The sequence below is a fragment of the Cydia splendana genome, chromosome 19 (assembly GCF_910591565.1).
Source record: "Cydia splendana chromosome 19, ilCydSple1.2, whole genome shotgun sequence".
In the NCBI taxonomy this organism is placed as follows: Eukaryota; Metazoa; Arthropoda; class Insecta; order Lepidoptera; family Tortricidae; genus Cydia; species Cydia splendana.
Genome location: NC_085978.1, coordinates 11,841,967 through 11,869,432, shown reverse-complemented (window position 1 = coordinate 11,869,432; position 27,466 = coordinate 11,841,967). Strand labels below are relative to the sequence as shown.

The window sequence follows — 27,466 nt, the reverse complement described above, 5'->3', positions numbered from 1 at the left end:
AAGTTCGGTGAAGTGATCCACGCAAGAATCTCTTTGCGAGATTCTAACAATGGTACGAATAGCCCTTTTTTGCATCTTGAATGCAGAGTCCGCATTGTATTTATAACCATTGCCCCATAGTTTAATGCTGTACCTAAGCTTTGACTCTACTAGCGAATAATATACCATCTTCAAGTGTTTTATTGTCAGTTCGTCTCTCAAACTACGGAGCGCATAGCAAGCAGAACTCATCGAACTGTTTACATGATGCACTTCGTGTTTCCAGTTTAATTGTGAGTCTATATGGATACCCAAAAATTTAACCACATCTACTTGATTTATACTGACTCCATTTAACTTAACATCTAAAATATCCGACTGTCTCGTTGTCGCTGAAAATAGTATTGCGCTTGTCTTCTTGGTATTTAATGTCAAATTGTTTATTCCGAACCACGTATTGAAACCCATAAGAACCGCGTTTACTGCTTCATTGAGTTCAGTTATACTATTTGCCGAAATTACTGCATTTGTGTCGTCGGCGAAAACAACAACCTTTACACGCGGCATTTGTTTATTTATATAAGATATTAAATCGTTTATAAATGCAACAAAGAATAATGGACCCAAAATAGAACCTTGCGGTACTCCACGTCTTATGTCGATCATGTCCGATTTGTACACTTTCTCGGTGCCGCATTCAATAGCCGTAAGTTCGACAAACTGTTTCCTGTTAGTGAGATAGGATTCATACAGTTTTAAAACCTGTCCCCGAACTCCATAGTGCTCCAATTTATTTAAAAGTATTTTATGATCGACCGTGTCGAAAGCGGAGCTTAGGTCAAGGAACAGTCCAGCTACTTTATCTTTATTATTTATTGCGTGTACCACGTCTTCGATTAAGGCATCCGTAGCTTCACGAGTGCCAACGCCTCTACGATACCCAAATTGTCTGTCTTGTAACGCATCACAGCGGTTGAGGTGATTTTGCAGGCGCGATTTCATAATTTTTTCTAGTATTTTAGACAGAGTTGGTAAAAGTGATATGGGTCTGTAATTCTTTGGATCACTTTTTATTCCTTTTTTGTAGATTGGCAGCACTTTTGCTATCTTTAATTGTTCGGGGAAGCTACCTAATTCAAAACATTTATTGAATATCTCCGCAAGTGGCTCGGCCAGTAAGTCCACGTTGTCTTTTATAACTGTTATGGGAATTTCGTCATATCCAACAGAAGATTTGGGATTTGGGAGTGCAGTCTTTAAGCAAATCTACTGCCTGGAGAGAATCGTTGGCAATATAGAAGTTACTGTGGTCAAAACACTTCGAGAATATATCCACTTGTTCCTGTGGATCTACTATAACTTTGTCTGTGCGAAGTATTAAAGTTTCTCGTGTTTTTGTTCTTGTTTTATTTCTGTGTCTGTTCACAACTTTCCATATCGATTTACTCAAATTGTCAGCCTTAGCTATTTCTCTTTGAATCGCAAGCCTTTTCGCATTTCTAATTATTCGTTTGTAGATGGTAATGTACTTAGACCGATAACTTATTAGACTTTTGTCACAACTTGATTTGTCCACTGTATTCAAGAAACGCTTCATTTTGCTAGATGTCCTAATACCTTGAGATATCCACTGAAAATCTGAGTTGTGAGTACTTCGTTTCTTTCTCTTTTTAACAAAGCTGCTATTGTAGATTCCACCTATTTTGTCAAAAAATGTGTCAATTTCCATCCCACTCCACGTTTGCCTTTGCAACTGCTCTCTGAACATTTCTTTATTGGCATGGTTAAAAATTCTTTTTTCAGTGTACACGTGAGCATTAGATTTACCTTTCAAATTTTCCAAGGCCAGATTACAAAATAAACCTGCATGTCCGTCGGCTAACGCGTTATGGTCTGTTATAACAGATCTTATACTAGCTGATGATAAATTGGATAATATATTGTCAATGCAAGACTCATGTAGATTTCTTTTGTAGGTTACATCGGTTACGAGCGGACTAAAGTTGTAAGATTTTAAGAGAGTTATAAATTCCGCCGATTTATTGTCACATTTTAGGAGATCTATGTTAAAATCGCCACATATTATACATTGCTTGTTGAAGAAATGTTCAAGCAGTTGCTCGAGTTTTTCCATGAACAGTTCTACGTTATTGGGTTGCGATAACAACAAATTATACAGAGACCCGTTTCGCAATCTTTTACACCGCACACTTCAAAATATTCTGGTTTATAGAGAGATTTACAAATCTTTAACTCTTCAATGTCCCTTTGTTTTTTTACTAAAGGGTCATTCCACCGTTTCGGGTGTTACACTTGAACTCATAAAATAAGGTTTTATTCAATATTGTAACAGGAACTAGGAGGTTATAACTATTGATTCATCTACTACTTTGATAATATTTTCTTTTCCTGTACACACATAATTAAAGTATAAGAGCAATAACGAGAGAATCACTAAAAAGTAGCTGTTTCGGGCGTTACGGGAATTGGCCTATACCTTCTGACCATCAGTACCAAAATGCATAATTTAGCGAATTTTGTCAAGTAACCTCCAGTTTTATTTATGTCAAGTAATAATAGTTAGCATAGTCTACTGAAACACTGAAGTAACACGTAGTATCACTTTTCAATTAATTTTAATAAAATAAATTACCTGTTTCGGGTGTTACTCATGGTTCGTTTCGGGTGTTACGAGTACGAAATTAAGACAGATTTATACGAAATTATGGCTCATTTTATTGAAATTATTGTCTTTTTAATAATTTCGATTAAAAACATAAGTAATAAATGCTGAATTATTATAAAATACATTAATCTTAACAATAAAAACTGTTTTTCGAAAATATCATAATTATTTTTCTTTCAATGCGAATATTTCCGAAAATATTGACTTAATCAATAAATGGTTGATGGTGACACCTATTCATTTTAAAAGATCTATCCAACGACACCCCAAATCACAGGATTAAAGTCGAAAAAAATTAAAAATATTTTGTACAGGAGCTATCTTGAAAAAAATTTTTTTTTGTATTTTTTGTGTTACTACTTTGTCGCCATAATTGATTTATGTATCCATGCCAAATTGCAGCTTTCTAGCACTAACCATCACGGATAAAAACCGGGGACGGACAGGCGGACGATCAACACGTTTCGGGTGTTACACAACTTCAAACTTTAAAACATACGACTAAAGCAGACGCTAAAACAATAATTATTACACATTTGCATAGGTTCACATCATAGCCTTTCTTTGGCAAAACATGTTTGGCTATAGTTACTTACGGGAAAAGTTACACATACTTTTATCTCTTTTTCGTTTCGGGTGTTACTTTGAGACCACAGTCTAGAATACTCTTCTAAAAACCGATCAATCCATGCTTTTTAATATTTTTAAAGACAAATTATAAAATTACGATATTTTACCTGAAATAACTGCGGGAAATTTGTAACGGTTTACAGTTACTTTCTTTTTAATTAGTCTTGCCAATATCGCTGTATAAAATTAGTTTTACACCTAAAATTTAAACGTTGTGATCAAATACATGAAAAACATGTAATAATTGTTTTTTTTTTGGTTTTTTTTTCTGACATGAAGGTTTGGTATGTTTTCTATGGAAATAGGTTAGTGTTGACTTCTTAAACTAATTTTTATTTTTGAACCCTTGGTAGCGTTTATTATGGAATGACCCTAAAATTAGACTACCTCCTCTTGTCTTGTTAGTACGAACGTTATAAGAAGCCATGGTATAAAGGGGCATGTTAAAGATGGATGCTGTATCCTTGTTGAGAAAATGCTCGGTGACGCAAATGTAATGAATTTCTTCTTTCCTGTTACTTAAATATACTTCTAAGTCATCTTTTTTATTATTTATACCACACAAGTTCTGGTGAAAAATATTTAAATTTACCACATTTCCAGTAATTAAGGAGCCCAGAGTAATGGTGGATGACCTTGGAGAGTCTCGTCTAAAAAAGCGACGCCAGGGATTACATTTTGCGAAGATAATGTTCCCGTGTCTACCTTCGGCGATTCCACATCACATACAATTCCATGATTTAAATCTGGGACGTTAGAGATTCCATTTTGCGAACCTAAAGTGCTCGTGTTAGCCTGCGGTAATTCATCACAACTTACATAATCAAGTTTTATAACTGACACTTCAGAAATGTCATTGTTCGAGCATGATGTGCTCGTATGTGCCTTCGGCAATTCATGTTTCATAATTTCAAGGTTAGAGTCACAAGTCAATGAGGCATGTTTTAGATGAGTTACATGTTTTAGATAGTGTGCTATGTCTAACATTGTGTATTACTACGCGCGACCAGCGTCAGCGTAGGAGAAAACCAGGCCTTACCAAGCATGGAGAAGTGTCCCTGGTGGTGCATGGAGGGGAACACGAGCTTGGCGGGCAGCGACAGCTTGGGCGCGTCGCGCATGGCGCCGCCCAGCTGCAGGCGCCGCGCCACCACGTTCATGGGGTTCTCCGCCGGCCTGCAACCATACACACATCAATTCAATTCCTTTATTCATAACGTAAGTTACATGTCAATTTTATTATACATATTTACATCTTATGCCTATCATCATTTATTGAGAACACAGAGGAGACGAAATCTGATAGAAAAGTAAAGTGCTACATCTAAAACGAAGTTAAGACACTTACGAATTAAAAGGCAGTTCCCTGCCTGCCTGATATTCCTATCAGAAAGTTTTCTTACGCACAAAATAATATGACTGTCAATTTTAAGTTTTCATTTTAGACTACAAGGGGGACTCTCCAAATAAAAGCGCGCATAAAGCGATGTCTTCAACTGACCTGGTGGCGACCTTGACCATGACATTGGTGGTGAAGATGTAGGAGCTGAAGAACACCCAGAACACGTCGTACAGCAGCAGCCCCGTGAGAAGCAGGGTGGACACCTTTAGTGAGGGGAGGCGGATTAAAGCGATGTCTTCAACTGACCTGGTGGCGACCTTGACCATGACATTAGTGGTGAAGATGTAGGAGCTGAAGAACACCCAGAACACGTCGTACAGCAGCAGCCCCGTGAGAAGCAGGGTGGACACCTTTAGTGAGGGGAGGCGGATTAAAGCGATGTCTTCAACTGACCTGGTGGCGACCTTGACCATGACATTAGTGGTGAAGATGTATGAGCTGAAGAACACCCAGAACACGTCGTACAGCAGCAGCCCCGTGAGAAGCAGGGTGGACACCTTTAGTGAGGGGAGGCGGATTAAAGCGATGTCTTCAACTGACCTGGTGGCGACCTTGACCATGACATTAGTGGTGAAGATGTAGGAGCTGAAGAACACCCAGAACACGTCGTACAGCAGCAGCCCCGTGAGAAGCAGGGTGGACACCTTTAGTGAAGGGAGGCGGATTAAAGCGATGTCTTCAACTGACCTGGTGGCGACCTTGACCATGACATTAGTGGTGAAGATGTATGAGCTGAAGAACACCCAGAACACGTCGTACAGCAGCAGCCCCGTGAGAAGCAGGGTGGACACCTTTAGTGAGGGGAGGCGGATTAAAGCGATGTCTTCAACTGACCTGGTGGCGACCTTGACCATGACATTAGTGGTGAAGATGTATGAGCTGAAGAACACCCAGAACACGTCGTACAGCAGCAGCCCCGTGAGAAGCAGGGTGGACACCTTTAGTGATGGGAGGCGGATTAAAGCGATGTCTTCAACTGACCTGGTGGCGACCTTGACCATGACATTAGTGGTGAAGATGTAGGAGCTGAAGAACACCCAGAACACGTCGTACAGCAGCAGCCCCGTGAGAAGCAGGGTGGACACCTTTAGTGAGGGGAGGCGGATTAAAGCGATGTCTTCAACTGACCTGGTGGCGACCTTGACCATGACATTAGTGGTGAAGATGTATGAGCTGAAGAACACCCAGAACACGTCGTACAGCAGCAGCCCCGTGAGAAGCAGGGTGGACACCTTTAGTGAGGGGAGGCGGATTAAAGCGATGTCTTCAACTGACCTGGTGGCGACCTTGACCATGACATTAGTGGTGAAGATGTAGGAGCTGAAGAACACCCAGAACACGTCGTACAGCAGCAGCCCCGTGAGAAGCAGGGTGGACACCTTTAGTGAAGGGAGGCGGATTAAAGCGATGTCTTCAACTGACCTGGTGGCGACCTTGACCATGACATTAGTGGTGAAGATGTATGAGCTGAAGAACACCCAGAACACGTCGTACAGCAGCAGCCCCGTGAGAAGCAGGGTGGACACCTTTAGTGAGGGGAGGCGGATTAAAGCGATGTCTTCAACTGACCTGGTGGCGACCTTGACCATGACATTAGTGGTGAAGATGTATGAGCTGAAGAACACCCAGAACACGTCGTACAGCAGCAGCCCCGTGAGAAGCAGGGTGGACACCTTTAGTGATGGGAGGCGGATTAAAGCGATGTCTTCAACTGACCTGGTGGCGACCTTGACCATGACATTAGTGGTGAAGATGTAGGAGCTGAAGAACACCCAGAACACGTCGTACAGCAGCAGCCCCGTGAGAAGCAGGGTGGACACCTTTAGTGAGGGGAGGCGGATTAAAGCGATGTCTTCAACTGACCTGGTGGCGACCTTGACCATGACATTAGTGGTGAAGATGTATGAGCTGAAGAACACCCAGAACACGTCGTACAGCAGCAGCCCCGTGAGAAGCAGGGTGGACACCTTTAGTGAGGGGAGGCGGATTAAAGCGATGTCTTCAACTGACCTGGTGGCGACCTTGACCATGACATTGGTGGTGAAGATGTAGGAGCTGAAGAACACCCAGAACACGTCGTACAGCAGCAGCCCCGTGAGAAGCAGGGTGGACACCTTTAGTGAGGGGAGGCGGATTAAAGCGATGTCTTCAACTGACCTGGTGGCGACCTTGACCATGACATTAGTGGTGAAGATGTAGGAGCTGAAGAACACCCAGAACACGTCGTACAGCAGCAGCCCCGTGAGAAGCAGGGTGGACACCTTTAGTGAGGGGAGGCGGATTAAAGCGATGTCTTCAACTGACCTGGTGGCGACCTTGACCATGACATTAGTGGTGAAGATGTATGAGCTGAAGAACACCCAGAACACGTCGTACAGCAGCAGCCCCGTGAGAAGCAGGGTGGACACCTTTAGTGATGGGAGGCGGATTAAAGCGATGTCTTCAACTGACCTGGTGGCGACCTTGACCATGACATTAGTGGTGAAGATGTATGAGCTGAAGAACACCCAGAACACGTCGTACAGCAGCAGCCCCGTGAGAAGCAGGGTGGACACCTTTAGTGAAGGGAGGCGGATTAAAGCGATGTCTTCAACTGACCTGGTGGCGACCTTGACCATGACATTAGTAGTGAAGATGTATGAGCTGAAGAACACCCAGAACACGTCGTACAGCAGCAGCCCCGTGAGAAGCAGGGTGGACACCTTTAGTGAAGGGAGGCGGATTAAAGCGATGTCTTCAACTGACCTGGTGGCGACCTTGACCATGACATTAGTGGTGAAGATGTATGAGCTGAAGAACACCCAGAACACGTCGTACAGCAGCAGCCCCGTGAGAAGCAGGGTGGACACCTTTAGTGATGGGAGGCGGATTAAAGCGATGAACGTCACGCACAGACCCATGCCCATAGCTGAAACAAAATTATAATTTATAGTGAACTGTCATATGTCAAACCAAAGAAAAATTGACTATGGCCTTCAGTGCCCAGAGCTAGGATCGACCCAGCGTATTCTGTATTCGCGGCAGATGCCATAACCCATCCGTATCATGACGGTACCGGAAGAAAATGAAATGTGTACAATGATTTGATCAGTGATGTAACTCGACAAAGCTGAATATTTGTATGGTGGTGCAAGGAATAATAGGTACTATTTAGATCAGCGGTCGGCAACCTTTTAGCAGCTAAGGGCCACATAGTAGTTAAGGAAGTTGACACGGGCTGCACTTTAGTTAATATGTGTGACTTTATCAGACATTGTTGTTTGACAATATTACATACAAAATAGCCAGGGGGCTCGCGGGCCGCAAGTGAGAGGTTCGCTGATTTTGATGAAGAGTTTCAAACAGACAGTGCAACAGTCCGATATAAATGGGCGTAGTTCAACGAAAGGGATCTAAATAAATACATTTATTTATTTTTGAGACAAAGTTAAAAAATTATTTACATATACATATTATGTTTGTAGGTTGGATCTTATTCCTTAAATTATGTTATGTCCGATCACTGGAAAGTTATCACCATTGGGCGTCCATACGATGATGGTGGCGGCGAGTAAGGCTGTGACCAGCTCGGTAGAGTAGCGAGTAGACGTGTAGCTACGGAGACTCACCGTCCATGAGCAGCCAGTGTCCGGTGAGCACCCAGACGGCCACGATGCCGGCGGCGAGCAGCGCGGCGGCCAGCTCGGGCGCCGAGTAGCGGCCGCACACGGCGCGCGAGCCCGTGCCGCCGGCCACGTACTGACACAGCGGCGTCAGCAGGAACGAGTAGACGTGTAGCTACGGAGACTCACCGTCCATGAGCAGCCAGTGTCCGGTGAGCACCCAGACGGCCACGATGCCGGCGGCGAGCAGCGCGGCGGCCAGCTCGGGCGCCGAGTAGCGGCCGCACACGGCGCGCGAGCCCGTGCCGCCGGCCACGTACTGACACAGCGGCGTCAGCAGGAACGAGTAGACGTGTAGCTACGGAGACTCACCGTCCATGAGCAGCCAGTGTCCGGTGAGCACCCAGACGGCCACGATGCCGGCGGCGAGCAGCGCGGCGGCCAGCTCGGGCGCCGAGTAGCGGCCGCACACGGCGCGCGAGCCCGTGCCGCCGGCCACGTACTGACACAGCGGCGTCAGCAGGAACGAGTAGACGTGTAGCTACGGAGACTCACCGTCCATGAGCAGCCAGTGTCCGGTGAGCACCCAGACGGCCACGATGCCGGCGGCGAGCAGCGCGGCGGCCAGCTCGGGCGCCGAGTAGCGGCCGCACACGGCGCGCGAGCCCGTGCCGCCGGCCACGTACTGACACAGCGGCGTCAGCAGGAACGAGTAGACGTGTAGCTACGGAGACTCACCGTCCATGAGCAGCCAGTGTCCGGTGAGCACCCAGACGGCCACGATGCCGGCGGCGAGCAGCGCGGCGGCCAGCTCGGGCGCCGAGTAGCGGCCGCACACGGCGCGCGAGCCCGTGCCGCCGGCCACGTACTGACACAGCGGCGTCAGCAGGAACGAGTAGACGTGTAGCTACGGAGACTCACCGTCCATGAGCAGCCAGTGTCCGGTGAGCACCCAGACGGCCACGATGCCGGCGGCGAGCAGCGCGGCGGCCAGCTCGGGCGCCGAGTAGCGGCCGCACACGGCGCGCGAGCCCGTGCCGCCGGCCACGTACTGACACAGCGGCGTCAGCAGGAACGAGTAGACGTGTAGCTACGGAGACTCACCGTCCATGAGCAGCCAGTGTCCGGTGAGCACCCAGACGGCCACGATGCCGGCGGCGAGCAGCGCGGCGGCCAGCTCGGGCGCCGAGTAGCGGCCGCACACGGCGCGCGAGCCCGTGCCGCCGGCCACGTACTGACACAGCGGCGTCAGCAGGAACGAGTAGACGTGTAGCTACGGAGACTCACCGTCCATGAGCAGCCAGTGTCCGGTGAGCACCCAGACGGCCACGATGCCGGCGGCGAGCAGCGCGGCGGCCAGCTCGGGCGCCGAGTAGCGGCCGCACACGGCGCGCGAGCCCGTGCCGCCGGCCACGTACTGACACAGCGGCGTCAGCAGGAACGAGTAGACGTGTAGCTACGGAGACTCACCGTCCATGAGCAGCCAGTGTCCGGTGAGCACCCAGACGGCCACGATGCCGGCGGCGAGCAGCGCGGCGGCCAGCTCGGGCGCCGAGTAGCGGCCGCACACGGCGCGCGAGCCCGTGCCGCCGGCCACGTACTGACACAGCGGCGTCAGCAGGAACGAGTAGACGTGTAGCTACGGAGACTCACCGTCCATGAGCAGCCAGTGTCCGGTGAGCACCCAGACGGCCACGATGCCGGCGGCGAGCAGCGCGGCGGCCAGCTCGGGCGCCGAGTAGCGGCCGCACACGGCGCGCGAGCCCGTGCCGCCGGCCACGTACTGACACAGCGGCGTCAGCAGGAACGAGTAGACGTGTAGCTACGGAGACTCACCGTCCATGAGCAGCCAGTGTCCGGTGAGCACCCAGACGGCCACGATGCCGGCGGCGAGCAGCGCGGCGGCCAGCTCGGGCGCCGAGTAGCGGCCGCACACGGCGCGCGAGCCCGTGCCGCCGGCCACGTACTGACACAGCGGCGTCAGCAGGAACGAGTAGACGTGTAGCTACGGAGACTCACCGTCCATGAGCAGCCAGTGTCCGGTGAGCACCCAGACGGCCACGATGCCGGCGGCGAGCAGCGCGGCGGCCAGCTCGGGCGCCGAGTAGCGGCCGCACACGGCGCGCGAGCCCGTGCCGCCGGCCACGTACTGACACAGCGGCGTCAGCAGGAACGCTAGCGCCGCGCACGCGATTACTGGAACAGGATGGTGTTTAGTTACTTTCTCTTCCACTCTTCTTGGTAGGCAGGGAGGTGTCACTACGCAGTTTAGGTACATTTGGCCGGCGCACCTCCCGGGCAGGGCAGGCGTATGGCAGTGGGCTGCCGCTCGACCGCACGATAGTCGTATCACGTGACGCTCGCGCGAAGAAGATTCACGGTTCGTGCGCGGTTATAAGTTTCAATTTTGTTGCAGGCGGCGAGTATAGGTATAATTTTATACCTAAATCTGACTTTTGTGAAGGAGTGAATTTTCTGTACGGTAGTACTATTAGTTATTGTGTGTGGTAGGTATGGTCCAAGAAGCACGACTATGTTCATTAGACATTATGTCTTTGCAATACGGTTCATAAATAGGGAGTATTACTGCAATGTTCTGCCGCCAGAGTGCAGCACTAATTTGTTTAGTAAACCATAGAGTAACTTATACATACTATTAGGCCTTAAACAGTTTTTGACAAGTTTTTACTATGACATTGATGCATCAAGGCGGTTTGTTTACAGGTGGACTACCGCGAAACGCGAAAATCGAAATTATCTGCCTCTCTATCGATCGAATAAGCAAGAGATATAGAGAGACAGAAACCGAACTTTCGATTGTCGTGTTTCACGATAGGCCATGTGATTGATGTGATTGAGTTAGTGACGCCCTCTACGCAGAGTTTTGCGTAATATTCCGTATTGTCAGTTAAAAATAAAATTTGATTAGTGGTGTGGATGGTACTCACTCGCAGTGCAGATGGCGACTAGCGTCTGCATGGAATCAAAAAAGAAGAACATGACGAGTAGCGCCACCGACGAGCCCAGGGGGAAGCAGAGCGCTTGCATCGTGTTGAGGGTCTGTATGTCTGCAATAGAAACATACCTGCTTAGAACCAGACCCAATGTCTCGCATTGAAGGAAATTACCTCACCCCATGGCGGCGGATTTACAGAATATCAGTTCCATTGGCAAGGTAATGATGAAAGTGCAAAATGCCGACATTTCAGGATTTTATGAGTTGTTTTTTCCCTGGCCATGGATGAGTGACACTAAAAAGGTGATTCGCCCAAGTACCTATGTAAAATTAATTCTACGAGTAAGTTATTTGTGGACATCATACTCGATATTTATGTTTTATTATTGTAAACATTTAATTTTTTCTCTCTATTATTATTTACTTACTACTGTTACCCTGGCAGGGCGGGGGTTTGGTGCCTCCAAGAAGGGATGCTTCTCGCTCACGCTCCGCGCGCTCCCTGGCCTCTCTCTCCATGTTCAGCGAGCGGAAGCTGCCGTACACGATCAGCAACATTGAGATCAGGCACGCCGACACTCTGGGAAAAAAAGAGAGATTGATTCAACACTAATGTATATAACATAACTAATGTTAACATATTTTATTCCTAAATTGAATAAGTTTTAAGTTTAAGGGTCCACTGAAAATCAGCGTCGTTGCACTATGTGCTCCGACACATGCTGAGTGGTATCCTCTTTGAGACAACAAATTACAAAACTATATCGTGTATATAGGTATTTAATATCTGTTAATCTTAAGATTGTTGTGTCAAATAAATTCATTTCATTTCATAATGCGGTTACTCTGATTATCTTTTGATTAGTTAAAGTTTGACAATTCTGTTACCATAACACATTCCGTTCCACCTTCGAGCAACACCGGCTTCCGAAGCGTTCCACAGACGTATGGTCTACAGCTGTCAAAATTCTGTCAGCTTCTTAGACCTTTCTACACATCTTACACAGTCAATGAATCTTTGGCGTGATGACATGACCAAACCAAACTATAATTCATACTTGGCTACAGAACCATAAAAAGCTGTCGAGTTCTCAAACGAATACATAATAAACGATGTAAATATGCAAGGTAAAGTAATAATTTATCCGTTGTATCCTAATAATTTCTACAAGTATCGAGTTAAAAAAAATCGGGCAAGTGCGAGTCGGACTCGCGCACGAAGGGTTCCGTACCATATAAAAAAAAACAAAAAAAAAAGCAAAAAAAAAACGGTCACCCATCCAAGTACTGACCACTCCCGACGTTGCTTAACTTTGGTCAAAAATCACGTTTGTTGTATGGGAGCCCCATTTAAATCTTTATTTTATTCTGTTTTTAGTATTTGTTGTTATAGCGGCAACAGAAATACATCATCTGTGAAAATTTCAACTGTCTAGCTATCACGGTTCGTGAGATACAGCCTGGTGACAGACGGACGGACGGACGGACGGACGGACGGACGGACGGACGGACGGACGGACGGACGGACGGACAGCGAAGTCTTAGTAATAGGGTCCCGTTTTACCCTTTGGGTACAGAACCCTAATAAACGTTGAACTAAACATTTTCAATTTCATCCATATGCAACATGCGAAATTGAAAATGTACCTAATATATTAGTTCAACGTTTATGCGAAATGCAGATCATTAGACCATTCTAACGATCTGTATTTCGTCTTCCTCCCTCATGATATACCTAGATGAGTATCAAAAGTAGTTTTCATTTATTTAGAACACATACAGTCATAATATATGATACATAAGTCAAAAGTGCATAATACGCACATAAATCTTACTACTAAACATAAAATAAAATGTCCAATTGTGCACCTCTCGAGCCATGAGCTTTCTAAATAGTCCAGCTAGCCGTTAAAAATGCAAACAGACAGAGTTTCTTTTGCATTTGTAATATTATTATAGAAAATAGATTTACGATCATGTTGTCCCAGATAAAGCGCTGGTGGCCTAGCGGTAAGAGCGTGCGACTTTCAATCCGGAGGTCGCGGGTTCAAACCCGGCTCGTACCAAATATCGGGAGGAAACCGGACTAATCCCAATAAGGCCTAGTTTACCCTCTGGGTTGGAAGGTCAGATGACAGTCGCTTTCGTAAAAACTAGTGCCTACGCCAATTCTTGGGATTAGTTGCCAAGCGGACTCCAGGTTCCCATGAGCCGTGGCTAAATGCCGGGACAACGCCAGGAGGAAGAAGAAGAAGTTGTCCCAGATACATTTTACGCCACGTCATTGCAACTATGTACAAATATATCAATTAACCTTCTTTACGCATCGTCAAGTGCCTAATCGCTTAACCACGATTTAAACGGCAGTTAGCTCACAATAAAATGAAATGAGGTAATCTTCGATACGGTACTTTACCGGAAACAGTTTATGTAACAGACCCATGCAATTTCCCTGACTTATTATATAAAACGTACAATGTATATCATTCATAATTCTAGACGCTTACGAACCACATGGCAAACGTTGAAGGTTGAGATACTTAAAACAACTGCTGAATCGAGCCCCTTTTTAACATCAGGCAACATCACGCTGTTTTGTTTGTATGTCAACATACTTTTAATTTGTTTTAAAAGTTTTTAACGTTTTATGTTCAAATGCTTAGACATTATTAAATCTATGTTCAAATGTACCATTAATGTGATGTTAAATAATTTTTATCAAATGTCTATGTCTAAAACTGATACAGTGGAGGAGACAGCACAGAACAGGGGGCCAGGATGACAATGGTACATCCACAAACGCAAAACGAAAAGAAACATTGTATCGGTAAAATGTATCGGTAAAATCGGTATGACAGAGATCGCTGGCTCAATATTACAAAGTTCATGTTACATTTTCAAGATAGTTGAAATCTAATACCTTTAAACGAGCAGTTCTTGTTTGTTTTTTGTATATTTCGGGGATCTCGGAAACGGCCCTAACGATTTCGATGAAATTTGCTGTATGCTTCACTCTTGGTAAACGCGCATTTTTGAGTTTTTATATGTTTTAGAGCGAAGCTCGGTCTCCCAGATATTTAGACTTAATGTCACTATGACAATGTTTAAATTTCAGTTCGATAATAGTGAATCATAATAGAACCCTGTAATATTGGCCATTTTCTATCAACGATTGTCATCTTGGCTAGGCCCCAGAGGGCCTACCGCGAACCACGTTCGACGTGTTACCTCTCTGTCGCACTTGTAAATTCGAACGTACGTGTGACAGGGAGGCAACACGTCGAACGAGGCTCGCAGTAGGCCCTCAGGTCACGTTACACTGGCGCCCGATGATTGGCCTGCGCGCGCGCTGCTAACTGCAACACACTGACACGGCCTGTTAAGATGCTCTCAGGTGTAATTAAAGGCAATTTGCCGACTATGTATGCTCAGTATGCTCTTTTAGCTAGTTGTAATGACATTTATGAGTTCATAACAATAACGAGACCAGGCCAACTTCTAAGATGGCTAAAGTCAACGATTTGTAACTCATTCACCGCTAAGTTACTTATGTTTGCTGGTAATCATCATCTTCCTCGCGTTAACCCGGCTTTTTGCCACGGCTCATAGGAGCCTGGAGTCCGCTTGGCAACTAATACCGAGAATTGGCGTAAGCACTAATTTTTACGAAAGCGACTGCCATCTGACCATCCAACCCAGAGGGGAAACTATATAAGCCTTTTTGGGATTAGTCCGGTTTCCTCACGATGTTTTCCTTCACCGAAAAGCGACCGGTAAATATCAATGATATTTCGTACATAAGTTCCGAAAAAGTCGAGCCGAAGGGGAGCCGGGGTTTGAACCCGCGACCTCCGTATTGAAAGTCGCACGCTCTTACCGCTAGGCCACCAGCGCTTGTTACTTATGTTTGCTGGTATAAATAATAATAAATATTATGGAACAATCTTACACAATTGACCTAGTCCCACAGTAAACTCAATAAGGCTTGTGTTGTGGGTATGAAGACGATATTTATCGATATAATCATCATTGGCCACAGCACCTTTGCATATGATAGTTGCAGCATCTAAGGAGGTGTTTTAAGGATGTAGTCTACAGCCTACACTGAACGTGACAAGCGATCGACAGCCCGCCTGCTTCCGGCCGGGCGTCCCTACACTACATCTACACCGACACCGAAATACATATATAGGAAACATCCATAACTCAGGAACAAATATCTGTGATGTACACACAAATAAATGCCCTTGCAAGGATTAGAACCCGGAACCTCCTGCTTCGTAGGCAGGGTCACTACCGAACCGACTAGGCCGGTCTGTACACATACCTATAGGTACTGAAAATACTTTATAAAACAATAACGACAATGTGTCTTGATTAGCGCTGCATGAGCTGAGACTAAGTTCAATTAGTATCCTGACCCCATTTTTCAGACACCTATTTGCATTTTTTAAGAACGATTTTATTTGCTCTATCAAAGGTGCTAAATCGATGGAGGGGGAAGTGGAACTGATTGTCACAAGCAGACGCAATATTATAGAATGTTGCACATTTGCTAGCGACAGCCGTTAGAACTAATTTTACTCCATAAGATATAACGTAGTAAAGCCCACAAAATGAGGGCAGCACCAGCCGTGCACCTAGCGAATACTAAAAAGCTGATGGCGCTTACTTTATATGAGAATTTTGACAGTTCGGTACAAATCTCGCGACAGCTCTTGTGAATCTAATCTAACTATACCTACGGCACCGGCACAACGGAGATTTTAACCTACACGTACGAAAGGTCAAACTTTAACTATCATTTGGGACGATTTATATGTTGTTGTCGTTTTTTTCTGTCAGATTTTGATAAAAATTGGCAAGTTTGAGGAGCTCCTTATTGTGTACGGAATAAACAGGAAATCCTAATTTGGGACAACTTGGTAATTTGCCGTGAGTTACAAAACTTCCTTACGTTTTCGTAACTCAAAGAAAGATGTTTTCAGGACATACGGTGATATTGCGCTTATATTGAACCCACAGAACAGGGAACTCTCATCTATTTACCAAAATGTTATATAAATCTGACTAAAAAAATTAAACGAAATAAAAATCGGCCCGGCTATGCCTTTAGACCTAGGTACAGTCACCCAAAAAAGTGGTCTACCACTTTTCGACTCTATTATCTGATTGATAGAGTCGAAAAGTGGTAGACCACTTTCTTGGCTGACCGTACCATTTAATGATCCAAAAGACTCGAGCCCTGTGAGCTCTTTTTTTAGGGCTCGCCTCATATCTTGACGCCTAAAAGGCTAAAAGCATAGGCTTACTAATTAAATAGAAAAGGATCACTGGATACAAGGTGGACCTTATGCCTTTTGTAATAAAGTCCACCGATATACAGTCAGGAGTGTTGCTGTTTGTACACGCAACGCGGCGTTAGTATCAACCGGTCAACCTCAACGTGAATGAACACAAAGCGTCCTTTATTATGCTTTCCACCGGATGGGACCGTGACCGCAGTTTTTTCCAGTTTAGAAGCCAGTTCAGCCCCCACGGAAGCCGTATAAAAGGGAATAGGTACTGATTTTTTTGTATGTTCATTTTTTTACTGAATAAACGGGATACAAATCAGAGCAGAGGTTCGATGCACTCCTATTAGCAAAGTGTTTTTTAGAATTTTACATACCTACTTACTGGTCTGACTTATCGGCGAATGAAAAAATTCTTAATAAAACCAGCGCAATTCCCAAAAACCTTTTGTCCCAAATATAGTTGTGGCGTTTTCGAGAACGAACGTTCTCTGTTTTGTTTGGGGAATGCTTGAAATATTGAATGAATGAATTAATAAACGGAGATCGTTCTCGAGCCCGGCACACTACATAGTCCTCTCCACCCTCTGGATGGAAAGGCAGACGTCAGTTGCTTTCACGAATAAACTAGAGTTAGGCCTCATTTAGACGATGCGAGAACTCGCATGCGAGTTTCTTTAACATTGCGGTTTTTGATCAGTCGGTTGAATTGGACGTAACCAACAGTCCGCAATGTAACTAAAATCGCATGCAAGTTCGCGCGCCGTCTCTAAATCAGCCCTTATGGTCATGAAACTAGATTGTCAAGCTCCAGGACTTTAAAAATAATACCTGAGTGCCCTATAAAATAAACTTGATACGTATCGTTTAATATCGCTATAAATCTCTAACGGTTGTAACCGAAAGTAGAAATTGGTCGTAAAGCCAACTTGTTGATCATTCCCATTAATTTTGACACGGAGCTTGACTTTACAATGGTAATTACACGAAGCACTAAGTGTAACGGAGCACTCAACACTCGTGTCATAATCTGAGTTATTGCCCGTGACACTGAGTATTAAAGTAGGTTTTTTGTATCATTAACTCCTTATTATTTTTATATTATTAGATGTCAATAAAATTCGTTATTCATAACCGTAATACGCAAACCGCGGCCCTTTGTTAGTACATTAGCATTTTGCGCATATTTGAGATTCCTAATGCTGCGTTTACCTATCCTCGCACATCTCTGTTGGAAACGCAGCCTAAAACTGGTGATTTTTTACACTGGGCTCTTCGTGTCATAAGTTATTGTGTTTCATAACTTCTGTACTTACCTACTATACGAAATATCAGTATATCAAACTTTTCGGTCAAGAAAAAACATGGCGTGCCAACCGAACTAATTCCAACAAGGCTTAATATTTCCCCCTCTAGGTTAAAAGGTCAGATGGCAGTCGCTTTTGTAGGTGCCTACGCCGATTCTTGGGATTAGGTTGCCAACTTGCCAAAGCGGACCTCAGGCTCCTTTAGAAATTTTAGCATTCATACAGGAGAAAATCCAGGATAAAGATGTGGAAAAAATATAATGTTTGTAGAATGAATCACATCAAAGGAAAAAACCGGCCAAGTGCGAGTCGGACTCGCGTTCAGAGGGTTCCGTACATTACCCAATTTTTAACAATGTATTTTTTATGTGGAACGGGAATGAAATGTCTTTAAAAAACCCGTAGGGGTCGCATCAAAAACTAGGTAATTAAGTCCGACTCACGCTTGACTGCACATTTCTAATAGGTTTTCCTGTCATCTATTCTATAGGTAAAGAACTATTTTGTGAATTTTATCAAAATTTTAGACACTAGTTTCGGAGATAAGGGGGGGTCGGTCAGACGGACAGATGCACGAGTGATCCTATAAGGGTACCGTTTTTTCCTTTTAAGTACGGAACCCTAAAAATACTTATGTCCGTAATAATGCAACTAATTGAAAATGCGACGAACGAACGGACCCTTCTTACCATTGATTAGGAAGCGGTGGACTATGCGGGTCCTTTTGTGATTAATGAAATAATGACTAAGTTACAATTTCTAGTAATTATGATGATATTTTTAAACGTATGTGTAGTTAGACCCGTATCAATCAGCCAAAGTTGCACTATATTACACTCCCTACGAATTAGAATTTAAGATGAAAATAATTTCAACACCCTAATATCTTGGCTGTATATTACCGAGTGCAGAGTTTAGATTAACTGACTGACTGACATTTGACTCAATCAGATGTATTATGTACGTTGTACAGTCAACTGTAAAAATATGGGTGTACAAATCATCTCAAAAATATGTCCCAGCATAACTCTTATGTCAGTGAATTAAGAACTATGGGACATATTTTTGAGTAAGTTGTCTACACCCATATTTTTACAGTTGACTGTACCATCATTAATACAGCTAAGCTAAGCATCATCAGCTAAGTTTACAGTTCGCTGGTCAGTTTTATTTTAATGTTGTCAATTATTGTTACTAAAATAAATTAAACAAAGCATTTCGTAATTAATTATTCAGAGCTTAAAAATTGTGGTATTTTCAGGGTCCAGAGACGATTTTACATGATACGATTTCTAATGTGTTATCCATCATCGCGTGTATACTATCGTTAATTACATCCCTGTTATTAAGTAATACGTAATGATAGGTAATATGCTCGCCGCAGAATCGATTATGTCTATACGGATCAGCATAGAAGATGCTAGCGTACCTTTTGTATTTGGTCAGAAATGAAAATAGACAAACAGCAAATATAAAGACTGAATAGGTGTTTATAATGAATAACTCAAAATAAACGTGACTTGCTTCTATACATATATATATATATATATATATATATATATATATATATATATATATATATATATATATATATATATATATATATATATATATGTTTAATGTCGTTCGAACACAAAACCAAGCGACAAGCGTTGTGGTTGTGGCCGAGAGGATTGACACCATTTCACGCTTAATAATTCCGATTATAATCATGGAAGAACCGTTGGTTTGTTACAGTTGTCAACTATTAAACAATCACAACGCCGTACAGTAAATTCTGTTCAGTTATTTATATTTTTGAAGTGAAAACTTCTTCAGCGGCGCTGTGCACTTTTTGAGGTGGGGAAAAAATTATAAACTCGAGACAGCGTAAGGCGTAACGCGCAAGGCGTCTCTCGTCTCTTTCTACCGCACGGCGAAAATGTATGCCTGAGCCTGCTGTTTCATGTAGGCGGCGCAGGGCGCTTGCGTGACTTATGTTATGTGTGACGGACAATGTCATTGTTTTTTTATTTAAATGCCATCTAGTGAGTTTCCCTCAAACTGGTATTAATATAACGGTAGTACCAGTATTACCCACAGTGATGTGCTTAGGGGTTTCAAGTAATGCGACGATACAACGCTAGATGGCGTTAACCTCAATTATACATAGTGCTACAGACATTTTGCACTATATGGCCCTGTTATTACCCGACTACGGCAACGCAAAAGGAGGGTTATGATTTTGACCGGTATGTATGTGGGTATGTATTTAATATTTTGAGTTACAATGTCGTTGAGTTTTCACTTCTGCAGGCACTCCCGGAGTGCAACCCGTTGTTTTTTTTAATAATGTTTTATTTACTTTTTCCCGTCTCGGTATCTCTCTGCACCCTTTTCCTGGGAACAACTGAAAATTCAGATGTGTACAACAAAAATATCAAATTATTTTATTAAATATTTTGATGTGTTTTTAAGTAGTCTCAAGTATTTTAGATTTTCAGTTTAGATTTTGCACTCGCACGAGTGTAACTGCGATAAACATTTTGGAGAATATTTACAGCCGTTATCCATCAAGCTAGGCAGACTCAGACTAGCGAGGGTTTTATAGGTTTCCCTGCTCACATCAACGTCACGGTATGATCACAGCATCCCTCTAACCATTGTTAGACCTTGTGTCTTTGTAATAAGAGTTACTAAAAGTCAGAGAACTGTGTGGAAAGTACATACAGGTGTTTACTTTTCATCACACTTCGCTCGTAAACGTAGCTAATGTATTTTATGGCCTAAATTTATATCTTTTCTTTCAACCTCATTAGGTACATAAGTTTAGTTTTTTAATGTATCACACAATTTATACATCAGGCTGTCCAACTTTAAATTTAATTTATCTTATATTAAACGGTTCGTAAGGCCCGTCTTTACGAAGTATTTAACCTTTTAACCGCCGTAGGCTGATATACCTATAAGACAAACAAAATCAGGCTCATTTCGCCGCGGTCTGATAAATAAGAAAAAACTTCGTGTAACTCCGTACCGCCGGCGATACGAGCACGATCGATGAAAAAAATTATGGCGGTTAAAAGGTTAAGTTAATGTTTATATGGCACAGCGACAGTGGAATGATAATTACTTGGAGGAGTCCATGATTGAGTAGGCCCACTTGTACTCCTGGTATTCCATGTTGGCGCCCACCTGCGCCATCTTTCACCGGCCGAGGGGCGCTGCGGGCGAGATCAGTCTGCAATCAAAACACAACAATTGTTAGCTCTTATTAACCACCCTTGACAGGACAACGTACGCAATATTGGACATGGCATCTAAAGTGTCATTCTATGGAACTTGCTAACTATGTAAACAAAAGTCACTAGTAAATTCATCATTCAGATACAATTTCAATATGGCGGTTTGTTTACATAGTTAGCAAGGGGTTATTCGCAGACGGTCTACATACATTGCGTTCTAGACCGTTCGCGATGTAGACTAAAAGGGATATATAGGCAAAATATTACACTAGTCATTTTGCGTTCTAGACCGTCCGCGACTATACCAAAACGGACCCTATTACTAAGACTCCACTGTCCGTCTGTCTGTCACCAGGCTGTATCTCATGAACCGTGATAGCTAGACAGTTGAAATTTTCACAGATGATGTATTTTTGTTGCCGCTAACAACAAATACTAAAAAGTACGGAACCCTCGGTGGGCGAGTCCGACTCGTTCTTGTCCGGTTTTTTAAACATCCTCGAGAGCAAGATTAAGGGGAAAAGACGCAGAGGAAGGCCCTGGCACATATCTCAGCCAAATACCAGATAGAGTTTCTGTCGTGTCGTACGCGGGAGTTAAAAGGCTGGCCCAGCAAGGAGTGGCAGTGGCTTTCGAGTCTCGAAAAAAAATACAAGGCAAACAGGCTTCGGCTTGAACAACAATACAATACAAATACTCTTTATATCACACCTCAATAAAATAAAACAATACAAAAGAAAACAGAAATAAAAGCAGAGGTAAACAACAGGCGGTCTTATCGCTAAAAAGCGAACTCTTCCAGGCAACCTTTGGGTAGCGGAAATTAATAAATTTACATATGTCAGTAGGTGTTGCAACTGATATGTTCGACGCACCAAATACCATAGTCGAAAGGGTCGAAAGCAAATCAATAAGTACAAATAATCAGTAAGTAATAATATTAGGACATGGGCAACTCGTCGTTTATCGTTTCCGCTTGTACATTGTATTTGACTAGCTTATCCAATATCGTATCCTGATATTCCTGATATGATAGAGAAAAGTTATCACATACAAATATAAATTCTACCATAAATGGACACAATATTACAGCGTTCCAACATCCTTCTTTATGACTAACTTTTTTAGTCATTTTGGCCACACTCATAGGTACCTACTTTTAACTATAGATAACTGTTGTAGGTATGCATACCTACCTAACTTAAAAAACTAAAATTGATGACTGGCTGAGTTTTTATCACAATACGGATGATGACACATGTTGAATTTTATAACAAAACCTAGTAAAATAGATAGCAAATGAGCAATTTATCACAATAATGTGGATATTATAATTATATATGGAAATTATACAAAAATACAGGACCTGAAAGTTCCAAAATTTAAGTTTTTTTTAAACTTGAATTAAGTAAGGATACCATTCGATTCGATGTTATCCAAAAAAAGATTGTATAGCAATTATGTACATAAACGCAATATTTCACCGACAAAAACGCTATTATCTTGTTTTGTCCATACTTCAAGATGGACTCTCAGTGACCTTGACGTCACGATCACTTATCATTTTGGCGTTTCGCGAGTGAAGTACGATTGTCAGACTTTGACTATCATTTCTGACTTTTGTATTGCTTTATTGCAATGGGTCCCATATAGACATTTGATCCTAAAAACAAACCTGATCGATTTATATCGTGAATGAAAATCTGTCACCTAGCCTATTAGCATCCTGGGCTATATGCGCGAAAATCGAAGTTCGCAAGAGAGTTCCCCGCAATTTGCGAATTTTGGTTTTCGCGGTAGATCCTCTGGAATGTTCATTTCCCCTGGCCCACGAGACTGCCTTACAAAAATTCATGTGTGCACGTTGATGGGCTCTTAAGCCCGCCATTTGTACTCTTTTTGTGTAAATTTGTGCAATAAAGTTTAAATAAATAAATATATAAAATGTTCGTATTCTGTAATAAAACACGCATCACAATAATAACAAACAGTAGCACATTCCACACCAACCAAATGTTCAAACAAATCATTACATCATATGATGTAAACATTATCTCACAGATATCCTCCCAAATCTTACCCAAATAAATACCAACATTTATCTGCCAGACAGTTTTTTAGGGTTCCGTACCCAAAGGGTAAAACGGGACCCTATTACTAAGACTCCGCTGTCCGTCCGTCCGTCCGTCTGTCACCAGGCTGTATCTCATGAACCGTGATAGCTAGACAGTTGAAATTTTCAAAGATGATGTATTTCTGTTGCCGCTATAACAACAAATACTAAAAAGTACGGAACCCTCGGTGGGCGAGTCCGACTCACACTTGTCCGGTTTTTTATTACTAGCTTCTGTGTTTTGATCACTAGTGGCTCTAATATGAGCTGCAGACCGTGCGAGCATAACTTAAAAAAACCGGCCAAGTGCGAGTCGGATTCGCGCACGAAGGGTTCCGTACCATTAGGTACCTACGCAAAAAACGGCAAAAAATCACGTATGTTGCATGGCAGCCCCACTTAAATATTTATTATATTCTGTTTTTAGTATTTGTTATTATAGCGGCAACAGAAATACAGTCATCATCTGTAAAAATTTCAACTGCCTAGCAATCACGGTTCATGAGATACAGCCTGGTGACAGACAGACAGACAGACGGACAGCGGAGCATGTCCTGTAGCGATGCCACGTAGTCCGGTCCGTCATCATGTCACAAGTGTGGACCCACCTTTACGCTTTTAGATGAAATTTGGTATGGAGATAGTTTGTCTTTGATAGTTAGTTACTCCTTAGTAATAGGGTCCCGTTTTTACTCTTTGGGTATGGAACCCTAAAAACTATCCTATGTCCTTCCCCATGCTTCAAACTATCTCCATACCAAATTTCATCTAAAAGCGTAAAGGTGGGTCCACACTTGTGACATGATGACGGACCGGACTACGTGGCATCGCTACAGGACATGTTACGCTAAATGTGGACGGCTAAATCTATGTTGTAGGTTAGATCACGATCGGTGGAAGTGGATTCGTACCGCTACCACTCGCTTTCATCGACACACACACACACACACACACACACACACACACACACACACACACACACACACACACACACACACACACACACACACACACACACACACACACACACACTAACGCGCACACACACACTCTCACAAACACGCGCGCGCGCGCGCGCACGCACACACACACACACACACACACACACACACACATGCGTGTGCTGCGTGAATGATTGAACAGCGCGGCGGCGAAGTGCGGGCGGGGGACGTACCGACCGGCACACGTCACGACGTGATCCACTCCTACCCCATGTCAGTACCTGTGTCATCTGGCGTACTTCGACACGTGTCATAAATGTAGGTGTGGACGTCTCCTAGTCACGCGGACAATAGCGAACATGGTGTCCTAGTCACGCGGACAATAGCGAAAATCCTTTGAAAAAACCGACTCTCGATGGATCGGCTCGTGACACGTGACTTTAGATGCGTGACAGTACACAGACCAGCGTCCACACTGGCCACGGCTAGTAGATCGTAACTCCATACATTGTCCTGCCGTTTCTTCTGTGTTCAGTAGTTTCTTCCTGTGTTCGGAATGGATTGAACCGTAACTGTAGCTTGTGACAATTGTTCGCGTAACAAAAAGACGTCCACATTAATGGTACTGACACGTGTTTCTGATAATGGCACGAGATAATGTTCGGTAAATTGTCACAAGTGTGGACCCACCTTAAGCGGCGGTACATACGGGGAGACAGACAAAGTTAATTTCGCACCTCGTAAGGCCCAGTGTGCATTACAATGGCCACTCCGTTTGTGTACAATGTACACTCAATTTCAAATAACTAGAACCAAATAAATTGCATTTGTTCTATTGCTTTCTCAAACTAACGAAATTCATCCAAAGTCCAAACAATTAATTTAGATATTTAAAAAAATAAGAGAATTTTGTATGGTGGACTTTAAGAGATTGACTGACCATTGGCAGACCTTATATCATTGCAATAGGGTTTACAATTGTCAGTTAAAAGCGAGGACTATGGTATGTTAGTGCCCAGTGTTCCCTTATACTGTCTAAAATCACAGAATAAATAATAGTACTGCCGTACAGAAAGGAAACTTCCTACAAAACCGAAGTTTGACAGCGGTTCAGGGTCGAAACATGCTGTCCCTTTTTAATATATGGCACTATCCCTTTCGGCTATTTAGGGTAGTCAAAATTCAAGCCATTATCTTATCTGTGGTCGTGCACGCAAAGGGACGTCAAGTTGTGTCAACCCTAAAAATTGCTCGGAGCAATGCTGAGCCGAGCGGAGCCGAGTTTGGCCGAAGTCAGGAGTTTCGCACCCTGCTAAAATGAACCATTTTTATATGAGTAGATTGAATTGTTTAGAGCTTATAAACTTAGTCTATTTCACCTGAGTTTCTCAGACTCAACAGGTCAGGTCAGGTTTTATCAACTTCTAAAAAAAGAATAAATAATAAAGTTTTATTAAAGAATTAAATTTTTTACCTACTTGTTTCTATGTTTTACCTTCAAATGACAAGCACTTACCTTTACAAGATAATATAAACTGAATAATAAACTCAGAGCAATAATTTGACCTATAAAAACTTTAATAACTTTTTGTATACCTGAGCCAAACCAACAGTGAAACTGCAGTGGCTCGGCGTGATGTATGTTAAAACAACCTGAATTATCTCATAACATTGGACATTTGAAGATACTGGTAACAATAATAATTATGTAGGTAGTGTTTCATTTAAAACTGATTTTAAATAATGTTGGCAAAAATGTATGTAGGTCTGTAGGTCCTTTATATGCAAATGCTGTGATCTAAGGTTATTATTATTGTAATCTATTATGGAATAATATCTGGGCAACCGAGCTTTGCTCGGAAAACATTTAAAAACTCACAAAGACTTTTATATGTTTTCCGAGCAAAGCACACATTTACCTAGCTAGATCGATTTATCGCTCCCGAAAACTTGGAAATGGCTGTAACAATTTCATCAATATTGTTACAGCCGTTTCCAAGATCCCCAAAATATATCCTTCCTTCTTCCTCGCGTTATCCCGGCATTTTGCCACGGCTCATGGGAGCCTGGGGTCCGCTTGACAACTAATCCCATGTAACTTGACAACCAACCAATGACGTAGGCACTAGTTTTTACGAAAGTGACTGCCATCTGACCTTCCAACCCAGAGGGGAAACTAGGCCTTATTGGGATTAGTCCGGTTTCCTCACGATGTTTTCCTTCACCGAAAAGCGACTGGCAAATATCAAATGATATTTCGTACATAAGTTCCGAAAAACTCATTGGTACGAGCCGGGGTTCGAACCCGCGACCTCCGGATTGAAAGTCGCACGCTCTTACCGCTAGGCCACCAGCGCTTCAGATCAAGATCCCCAAAATATATATATATAAATAAATAAACAAGAATTGCTTGTTTAAAGATATTAGATATGAATAACTAGAGGTCAGAAAGGGTTATTTTATCTTATGGCTACCTCATAGTATTGCTTAAAGTTTGATATTCATCTGAATGTAACTTTTTTAACACACACCTCATTGATTGGGGGCTGTCTTGTCTACTGTAGGTTGTAGGCTATTATGCCTATAGTAGGTTCATAACTATAGATTACAGCCTAATAAGATCAAAAGTACTTTATTTAATTATATTAGAAGAAAATTATATAAAAAACCATAGAAAGGGGAAAGTGCCATAAAATAAATGATCTCATCTTAGCATAATCTCATCTTAGCATCCAGCACTGATAAGTACCAGTAAGTAAATACACTTTATTGCACCACAAAAGAAAAATTAAATAACCACCAGCACCCAGTCTTAGTTACTCAAAGAAAATTAACTATGTAACTGTTACGGAAAGCTGATAAAATACATTTAGCAAAAATTTACCAGGCTGAAAATATATCAATAGCTCTGTACATATTACAACAATCAGAATCAGATTAAATAACAGAGATTGGCTATATAATGCTAAGCCTCAATAACCATTGTGTAAACATTATCGAACAATTGCACCTGCTCCAGCTAATCTTAATGGAGCATAGCACCCGTTTCTGATAAGAGTGCAGTGCCCTGGGGCCCAACTACTTCCTATATTAATAATAAATGAAGTGTGACTTCAATTATTATTTATACTTTTGCTGTATCTTTGCTTGCTTAAGACTGACTTAACAAGACGCATACAGTCAGCAGCGGAAGTTGCTAAACGGGCGAGGTGTCCAAAAATTTTTGTACATATTCCACAATCTGTTTTGATTTTTTTATAGAGTAACTAAGAGTTCCAAATTAAAAGACAAAACTACTGCTTCTGGGTCTCAGGAGGATTATTTAAATTTAT

General features: G+C 43.0%; 1 protein-coding gene across 1 annotated transcript in view; it reads right to left on the bottom strand.

Annotated features, from left to right (window-relative positions):
- Positions 1-27,466, bottom strand: part of LOC134800113 (signal peptide peptidase-like 3) — a 31,527-nt gene that overhangs the window by 3,071 nt on the left and 990 nt on the right. The window contains exons 2-7 of the mRNA XM_063772587.1: positions 20,969-21,076; positions 11,684-11,835; positions 11,248-11,367; positions 10,319-10,495; positions 7,443-7,605; positions 4,335-4,471 (exon numbers count right to left, since the gene is read on the bottom strand). Of these exons, the coding sequence (XP_063628657.1) occupies positions 4,335-4,471; positions 7,443-7,605; positions 10,319-10,495; positions 11,248-11,367; positions 11,684-11,835; positions 20,969-21,039 (820 nt within the window). The 5' untranslated portion in view covers positions 21,040-21,076. The remainder of the gene's footprint in view (positions 1-4,334; positions 4,472-7,442; positions 7,606-10,318; positions 10,496-11,247; positions 11,368-11,683; positions 11,836-20,968; positions 21,077-27,466) is intronic.